The following is a 10,050-nucleotide window of genomic DNA, read 5'->3' as shown; positions in this document are numbered from 1 at the left end:
TTCTTTGCATTCGAAAGAAGGGGAATAAATTCGATAGAGTACAAATCGATATAGGGTCCGATAGGGGATGGAAACTTACCTCTATGCTTTATGCAATTCATGAAGATGTTCATAAAAAGTCATGCATTCTTGTACATTGCATCATCCATAGAAATATAGGCTGGTGGTGTGTAAGAGTAGATTCAATATATATCGAGAGAGTGTATTGGATAATTTAGGAACATTGAATTGGCATTTTGTTCCATCGATTCGTTGAATTTGTGAAATTAGGGTTTTTAATAGTCAATTGGGGATTCAAGTTCTTAATGATTTCATTTCTATTCATTTCAATACATTAGTTCTAAAATTGCATATTTACATTTCAGTTGCGTGTTTATTTCATTAGATTAGTGAAATTTCAAAATTAGGGTTTCCAATTTTGAAATTAGGGTTTTCTTTGCAATTAGGGTTTCAATTTGGGGATTTCTTCCAAAATTAGGGTTTTTCACATTTAAACCAATTTTTCATTCAATTAGATTCGGTTAAGGTCACATTAGTCTAATTAGAGCTAATTCAATCCTCGTGGGAACGATACTTGGACTCATAATCCATTTTACTACTTGTTAACGAACCGTACACTTGCGGTGGGTTTTAAAATCGAAAAGAAATATTTCTTGAACATGGACCATTTCTTAACGAAACATATCTCGATTTAAAGAACAATTCTATGCAGGGAGAACCTAGCACATACAACAGTGCACTCATTGTTGGCCTTCTTTTTGGTTTGGTTACCACATCATCAGTGGTTAAGTCTTTCGCATAAGGTACACTAGTAGGTATTTTTGAAAAACTCTATTTATTTAGGTGTGGATCCCGAGGTCTATAATTGCCTCAAAAGGTCCTGTCTATTTTGTAACAACATAAAATTCAGTGACTGTATCAAACTTCATCAGAAGTTGAGCGACTAACAATTTTTTAAACAATATCCCTGAAACTTGTAAGTGTTATGCCATAAATCTAATCGATTTAGGCTGTAAACACTTTTAATATGTTTAATGCATTTATTTTTGGCAAGATCTATTATTTATTTAAATTAATAATTTGATAAATAATATTAAATAATAGAGTTCGAAGATTCAAGTTTAAATAATTTGTTAATCACAAGGAGTTGTGATTGTGAGATGCAAATTGCATATGATTGGATTTTGAATAATCCATGGTCGTAAGTAATAACAAGAAACAGATATCGTTATTACGGATAGGCAATCACGTATGACATTTCTTATTTGTAAAGTAAGTAGCTGATCTCACAAGTTAAAGTGTGGTGACACTTAAGATGAACGCGTGAATATTTTGTTATAGAACAAAACATTGGAGACCCGCTAAGAGATTCCACATGAATAATTATCTGAGTGTTAGTAATTAATCTCTAACGTTCATTAATGGAATTGATCATTTGACTTGAGGTCGTCATAGTGTCTTGTATGAGGATTGTCATGCTTTGACAATGTTGGATGTTGCTTTGCCAAGGAGTGCTAATACGACAGCGTTCGGGTATTTCAAGAACAATATGAAGGTTGTGAATAATCAATAGAGAATTTGTCACTCTTAGATAATAAGATATTGTGATCTGCATTTCATTCAATTAAGTCGATAACAAAATTCTTGGTCAAAGTATACTCATAAGTCGAAAAAGAGTTTTCGACTCATATTGACTTAATAGTAGAATGAAAAATATGATCAATAATCGAGATTGACACACTTTTATATCTCGTAATTGATTGGATCATATTGACGAACGGATTATAGTTTTTTAGTAAATGAACAAGTTTGATTTTGTCATACCACGTGACATTTTCCATCACATGTGTTGCCCTGACACATTGCTAGATGTCAATTTGGGAAGGCGAATGTGAATTTGTGATAAATTAAAAGGATGTTTTAATTTATCAATTTTTGATTAGATCAAAATAGTATTTCACATCGTTAGATATCGTAATTGGGAACCTGATAGATCATACATAAAAGAGAATATGAAGATTGTATTTTGTCAATTAATTAATTTAACAATCGTTGGATAAATTAATTAATTAGGTTCGTTATTTACAGGCCCGAATTAATTAATTAATTCACGGATCGAATTTAATTAAATAGCTTAATTAAATATTAGATCATGTCAGGCCAATCCAGTTTGGACTTATATAAATACATGGTTATGGCTTTTAATTCGTAGAGAATCTCATAATTATTGCTGGCAAAAGAGGAGAAAACCCTGATAGTTACAATATGTTCTCTGTGTGTATTCATTGGAGGCTGGACAATTGGACAGATGTGGGAGGCAGATCCAAGTTGTTGGAACAAAGATAAAGTAAAGGAGTTTGCAGATATAAGAAAATGTATAACTTTTATCACAATTTCTATCTAAATACAAAGATAAATCCTAATAGGAATTGAAATTCATTTTATTTTCGCTGTGCATGATAAGTAAATTCCAACAAAACTGTCCTGAAAGAGGCATATTGGTTGACTAAAATCTTGGATGATGTAGTGCTGTCAAAGACGAAAACACATTACATAACAGTAAGGTTAAGAATAAATTATTTTTTAAGAAAAATGGAGATTTTCTTTGGTTAATGCTGTGTGCATATGCGCACTAGCTATGACACTTTTCTCATTGTGTGCGTTCTTGTCTGTGCGTTCTTATCTGTAACACTAGCAGTTGGAACATCGAACATGTTTGTGGAAAGTGAGTGAGGGCCACTCTACACCATCCCTTCCCACTTCTGCACCTGATTTGTTGGAAGGTTGCATCAGACACGTGTCGAAACCCGTGAATTGTCTTCTTCAAACGACCGTATTTCAGATACGTGTTCACATTTGTATTAAAAAAGCTCGCGACTTAAGAATCTGTGTGTGTTTATTTCACATCAAGTAATTTAAATTGAACAAACATACCACTTTGCACAGTGTGAAAGCGATCGTTAATTTTGTGCACGAGAAAGTACTTTTGCACTGAAAAAGTGATAAAACCTTTGGGCACTTTGGCTTTAGCATGTTGGTATAATGCATATTTGGAAGACCTGGATAGAGCTATCCCTCTATTAGATAAGATTAGTCATTATTCCAACTTGATTGACTCTAATTGCACTCATGTTCATAATTTGATTCATTGAATTGGACAAGAATTTAAGATAGTAAATAACGAGCATATTTATTTCTCTTGAGCTTATTTTATAATATTTAATGTACCAAACATGTTATATATGTATAATTTATTTTTATACGAGGAGGGAGATTTTTTTCTATTTTTGCTCGAGTGTGGGTTGACCCAAGTCCATCCTTGGAGGTTGGGATTAGTCGGTTAGGTAGGAGGGTCAAGACTTCGAAAATTTTGAATTAACTCCAAGCGAGACATCTCCTTAAGTCCAAGTGCACTTGAAACCAAGCCTGATACCTTAGCTATTCTTCTCGTCTCCATCCTTTAGCCTCATGTTCTTCTAGTAATGATAGAGTTCAACAAGAAAATAATTTAGCTCAATCAAATTGATAAATATAATTGAGATACTTGACCAACTTGGTCATGTTTGAATATAAGTACAACTCATTCCAAACAAAATTAAAGTTGTTTGAGTATACAAGTTCGACCAACTCAACAAAATAGTTGAATTATATCTACCAGGAAAACATAATGTCAACATTTGACTTTTTAAAAGGTTAAATTGGTCCTTTAGAATGTAAATAAAAAACCTAAAAGAACAAGTTAAAAGATAGGCGTTTAAAAGTTTATTATTTTAGAATCTAGAAAGTGGTATCCGCAAATAAAATAATACTATTTGTACATCATTGTTTACATAATGGTGTATAGGCAAATGATATGGAAGAAAGAGAGAGATTATAATAATTGAAATTTTTTTTTCCTTCTATATTTTTCTCTTTTTCTTTATTTCATGTCATGCTATTTGTACATCATAATTATGTACACAATGATGTACAAATAACATTATTCAATCAAAAATTATGTTTCTAATTTTTGACATTTTTGAGAAATGTCAATCTAAATTTATTGATTTTTTGATAATTTTTTAGTCGGTCAAACCTTAATTTTAATTACAAATTTTATGGAATTCACAATTATTTTTTTTTATCAACTTTTCGAAATCTAGTGAAACTTTTATGAAGAGCTTAGTCATTCATCACTGAATCCAATCTGAATTACATCACGTGTCCAAGTAAGACATAAAGAAACAATTACGAATAATTGATCTACATTTTATCTCATGTAATTTTGATCGATTTCTCAAATTTTAAACAATTACAACGAATAAAAGTTTCAATAAACTTAACTGAAGTCGAGACATTTTTCTTTTGACACCATGATTAACTTATCATTACATCTACTGAAAGATTGTTTCATATCGTACAATTTCATATACTAATGAAATTATGCATGAACAATAATCACAAACTAACAAAACTACCGTTCTTGTTGATCCAGATAAGAATTATGTACAAATCAATCAAAAGGTAACACTTGAACACAACTTTGGTAACAGCCACAATGCATGTTTCCTGTGTCAACTGATGATCTTCTTGCATGTTACTTGCCTAAATATTTGGAGATATATAAACTAGGTCGAGGCTAGAGAGCAATTTCTAGTTTTGCCGTGTAACCTAATTGTTGCTCCATATCCCAACTCAGTCTCGACGCAACTCCATTATGTTTCGGAACATAATCCTGTTTGTACCGTACGTAAAACAAATTTCATTACTATATTCAATAATGTTATCAAGTTGCTAGTCATGTCATGTCACATGTGTGGAGATGAGGCAGGGTGAAATTTTCTTGGATGATAATGTACCTCAAGTTTGGACATAAGTTCATGGGCAGTTGGGGCAGAGACAATTATATGACGGGCAGAGGGTGTAACAAAACCCTCATCAACAGCTTTGTCTATAAAAGACAGCAGTGAGTTGTAGTACCCATCGACATTAAGCAGACCTACCTGAATGGTACAAACAAATAATCAAAAGACTTTCTATAAATGGTACGTGTGAAGAAGAAAGCCATGTGAGATGTTTGTCTAATGTCTTGTTTGATTTAACGTATCAAATATATATATAATGCGATGACTTACTGGTTTATCGTGAATCCCGAGTTGAGCCCAAGTGATGACTTCTAGGAGTTCTTCTAATGTACCGTAGCCACCTGAGAGTCAAGAAAGGTTTTATCTTATTTCTTTTCAATTTCAAATTATGTATTTCCATATGCAAGTTAATTAAAAAATCAGATAATCATAGAATATGAAGCTCAATCAAGAAAAAGAAAATAATTACCAGGCAAGGCTATGAACGCATCAGCTTGCTTAGCCATTTCTGCCTTTCTTTGGTGCATTCCAGATACTGCTCTCACTTCTCCAACAGGTTCTCCAGTGATCTGAATTCACCATTATTGATTATATAATTAATCATTTCTAAGATTTAATAAATTTGAGCTTGAACCAAATAACCAGTGTCTTCGAAAAACAGAAAGTTATTCAACAGAAAAATGTTAGGATGGCCGAATAACTTGGAAAATAACGATGTCGAAAATTTTCTGTAAATTATTAAGAATTAAGAGAGACTTACTCAAAGTTCGGGATACATGATAGAGGACAAGACAAATTCTATGAAAAGTTTTACATCAAATCATGTGGTTCATATTCACACACATCAATGTGCATTAATATTTTGAAAAAAGTAACAATTTCAGTTACCTCTGTGGGCATCAGAGTTCTTGGAATAACCCTGCAAAATAAATTAAAAATGAAAAATATGCCTGAAAATTAATCTAGTGTAGACCAAAAAAAAAATAAAAAATGAGTACCCTAACACGTGGCGGCCACCATTATAAACAGATTGGGAGATTAGGCCCATTAATCCAACACTTCCACCACCATATACCAAGTCGATGTTCCTCTCAACCTGTCAATTATTTTTTTAAAACAATAAACATTTCTTGCAATAACACGCAATACTATTTCACCAAGAACGATATATTAAAATTGAGATAATAAATTAAGAAACATTTCACGTTGATCTTGCTGAAATAAACAATAACCTTGTTGCTTGATTAAGCTTATTTTCAACCTAATTACTTCAAATGAAACATTACAAAATTTCTAATTCTGTAGGTTTCTGAAGATAAACTTTGATGTAACACAGAAAAAAGTTTCAAATTACTGCATGTAAAAAATAAAGAAAACTAAATTATAGAGACAGGTTTATAGACAAAATTTATTGTTGTCAATCCATCGTAACCCTCTTGGAACAAAAGACAGGTTTAAGAAAGCCATGTCCGATGATTTTGAAACTGCGCTTGTCAACCTACTGTAACCCTCCTCCTTAACCCGGGATTGGGACCAAAAATAGGTTTACAAAAACATGCAAATAGGAATAAGAGGTAAAAATAGAATACCAGTTGTTTTCCGAGTTGTATAGCGGCAATCTGATAGCTGGGGTTCTTGCCGGGGCTGCTACCGCAGAAAACACATATCCGCCTGAATCGGGATTGTCTTGTGGGCTGCTGGAGACCATTATCCATGACAAAGAAGACACTTGGTGCTGATTGAGTGTGTTTTTGTGCTTAAAATGGAACTTTTTAGTGTGTGTCGACTGCGTGAATATAAAGAGGGTTGGCTTTTGAGTTGGGATTTTGGGTGTGGCTGTGTATTGAGAGCAAGTCGGCAAATTCTCGTCTTCTCTTCTTTGAAACAAACTAGACGAAAAGGCGTGAGGGGATGCTGGCTACTTTGGTGTAATTGGTCCCCTTTTATATTCTTTTGGGGATGGATTTCCAATAGGATTTCAACACTTAACACTTTTTTTTTTCTTTTTCTTTCTTATATTTGGATCCTTTCTGTTTTTAATTTTGGAAAATGGTGTCATTTTCAATCTAAAGTCTGCAGAACCAAAGGTGGACAATGGGTTGCTCCATTTCATTTGGCTTTTTCTTTTTCATTTTTAAGGATGTGACAATGCAGGAAGGGATGGGGCTGGGTAAGATGATTATTATATGTATAAAGTTACGTTGAATTGGAAATGATAAATAAAGATGAACGTGCGATAAAATTAATTAAATATTTTGTCTATAAGTTCACTGTTTACTGGTCAAATGAAATTGAGCTTCTTCTTCATTTTTTTTTTTTTTTTTAAAGTCAAGTACTAGGTCGTAGATGTAGAGTAAACTTTGCCCTGTAAAACCATTAACTTGGTGACAAAATTTATTCAATATCCTGTCTATAAATTCAATATCTATGAGTCAAATTGCATATAGGGAATTTTCTTTCTAAGGCGAGTATGTAGAGTTAACTTTGATCGTTAAAACCTTTTAAACTCGTTTGAAATTAGTCACATCTATGGTAAAATGTCTAGTTTTCCTTGATTATTTAATTGGTCTCTATTTAGCTTCGTTAAAAAACGTGATGAAAATATAAATCAAAGTCAATAATTAATTTTGACTACATATTTCATAAGATCCACAACTTTCAAACCAAATATTCCATTTACTTTTATCAAAATATATTAAGAACTGATTTTTATTTAAAAATCAAACAATGACACATTCATTTTTCTTAACCATGTTAATACAATAAACAAGAAACTAATTTTGACATATCATCCCAAAACTAAACAAGTGTATTTTATAGTTCAAAGTTACTTTCCAACAATATAAATTAAAAATTACTTTAAGTCCCTCTTTCGTGTAGATAAAAAATTAAATTTTTAATAAATTTTAAATAAAAGATGATGATATGTATGGTTGAAAAATTATAAATTTTATAAAATGTATGATTAAAATTAAATATTAAATTTAACTTAAATTAACATCTAAATTTGTAGCTATATCAAATAGGGGCTAGTTAGAAAAATAGTAGACTAATGGTTACAGACTCTAAGTGTTCATTAGATAGCAGCTGTGTAATGGGCCATGGGCCGTGACGGTGCAGTACGTGGCTGCACGTGTCCTTAGTTGTATGTGCTTAAAATTAAATATTAATTATAATTTAGATTTAGATTTATAACTATACAAGACAGGAGCTATTAATTAGGAAAATAGTAATTTAACATATTTTCCACAAAACAATCAATGGTGTAATGGGTCATGGGCCGGGTTGGTGCAGTACGTGGTTGCACGTGTCCATACCAATTTTATCCGGCAAAGTTGGAAGCAGCCCCTCGAAAGAGCCATCGGCCACGTACTTATTTGGACTAAATTCCAAGCACACCACCACCAATAATTTCTCTACTCGCTTATCTTAGCCCCTAATTGGACTTTATTTAAATTTTAATATTTTTTTCTTTTTTTTTTTCTTTTCAAATCACACTTTTTTCAAAAAATTACTATTTCAAAATACAAATTTTTTCTAAGCTTACATTAAAATGAAAAACAAACATTTGAATTATTTTGATATAAATTTGAATAATCAAAATCTAGTTTGAATTCAACTATTGACACTACATTTTTTATTTATTTATAAATACACCATATTCTAATTACATTAAGTATCATTAACCTTGATTTATTATAATACTTATATTCTTAACTTTTTTTGCATTACTTTCTTATTTTTAAAATTTCATTAACCATAAAATCTTGTCCATATCATAATTTTTGTTCAAAAATATTTGTCAACATGCTTTAAAAATGAGGGTTATATATTTATTAAAAAATTTGGTGTGAATATATTTAGCTATTATATAATTTTAGTATGTAACATACTCATTTATACCCTAAATACAAATTGAAAAGGTAAAAATGTTTTTTATAGGCCCGTTGGCAAGGTCCTGCTTCTGCTTCTGCTTCTGCTTCTGCTTTATGTAAAAAGATTTCTAAGAAAGTTATTTTGGACCAATTTTCTTTAAAAGTTTTTCTAATTTAATAAATCACTTTTAAAAAAAAAAAATCTTCAAACTGATCCAACAATAACTTCTTGACGTTGGAAGCAATGTTTGACTTCTGAAAAATCTTGCCCGACGATATGTAATTCATATAAAACATCTGAAGTTTCAGGTTGGGGTGTTAAAGTTGTAGCAATTAAATATATATTTTAGGGATCAACTTGAATGACATAGTTCTTGGATAATTAAACTGTTCTTTGAATAATAATTTTAGTAATTAAAAAAAAAAAGAAAAAAAAACCACTACTATTCGATATTACAGATGTGCAAAACTCAAACTGTTCAATTTCAACTCAAATATATAATTTTTTGTTTTTGGAAAATATTAGATGGATATGTAACTTATGATGGGCAAATTATGTCCTAAAATGCACTGCGTTCAATGTAAATTTAACGTTGGATAAACATGAATAAATATATACAATATATAAGGGTTCGATAATATTTTTTAACAAGGTTGACTTTTTAAAATGGAATATCAAGTAAATTTATGCAGGACAAATAATAATTAGTCATAGACGAAGAAGAAATCTTTAGTAAATATTCTATCATGTTAGCATGCTATATTTAACAATAAATTAAGTTTCTTAGCAAAATACAAGATATAATAGTGACCAAATTGTAGTTTGCTTCTACACCTTAAACTTTCCAAAAAAAGGGGTTACCTAATTGGTTATATGAAGATAATAGCACTACTTTGGAGAACCATGGGCATCATTTGTTGACACCAATGTCTTTGGATGTTGGGTTAGTTGGGGCAAAAGAAAGAGATGTTTTTTGGGTTCCTTCTTGGAATGTTAATTGGTCAAATCCAAAAGAACTTGTCATGGACTCTCCCCTAATTGTTTGGAACATCACCAAACCCATGAAATTGGGTATGGAAAATTCTACTGGCTTGAAACGATCGATCTCAAAATTTACGACCATCTTTTTAGTGCATGAAACAAATTTAATTAGCTTAGATTCGAGCCATTATCATGAAATTATGTATAGTATGCATGCTGGACAACATAATATGTAATAAGTGAATATTTGATACGTAATTAATAAAATTTTAATTTCTAATTTCATTCAATATTATTGAATAATTTATCCAAACATAACATAATTTTTTGCGAAGAAAGTCATCGTGGC

The 10,050-nt window shown here is 31.1% G+C and overlaps 1 protein-coding gene across 1 annotated transcript; it reads right to left on the bottom strand.

Annotated features, from left to right (window-relative positions):
• Positions 1-4,336: 4,336 nt before the first annotated feature.
• Positions 4,337-6,831, bottom strand: LOC111408866 (cytokinin riboside 5'-monophosphate phosphoribohydrolase LOG1-like). The gene is made up of 7 exons (XM_023038682.1): positions 6,434-6,831; positions 5,843-5,940; positions 5,733-5,763; positions 5,314-5,413; positions 5,115-5,185; positions 4,839-4,982; positions 4,337-4,714 (listed from the first exon to the last, which is right to left on the bottom strand). Exons 1-7 carry the CDS (start codon positions 6,557-6,559, stop codon positions 4,619-4,621), a joined length of 666 nt encoding a protein of 221 aa, XP_022894450.1. The 5' UTR covers positions 6,560-6,831; the 3' UTR covers positions 4,337-4,618.
• Between the last annotated feature and the right edge of the window lie 3,219 nt (positions 6,832-10,050).

Source organism: Olea europaea, chromosome 14 (genome assembly GCF_002742605.1).
Source record: "Olea europaea var. sylvestris chromosome 14, O_europaea_v1, whole genome shotgun sequence".
NCBI lineage: Eukaryota > Viridiplantae > Streptophyta > Magnoliopsida > Lamiales > Oleaceae > Olea > Olea europaea.
This window is presented reverse-complemented; position numbering and strand designations above follow the sequence as displayed.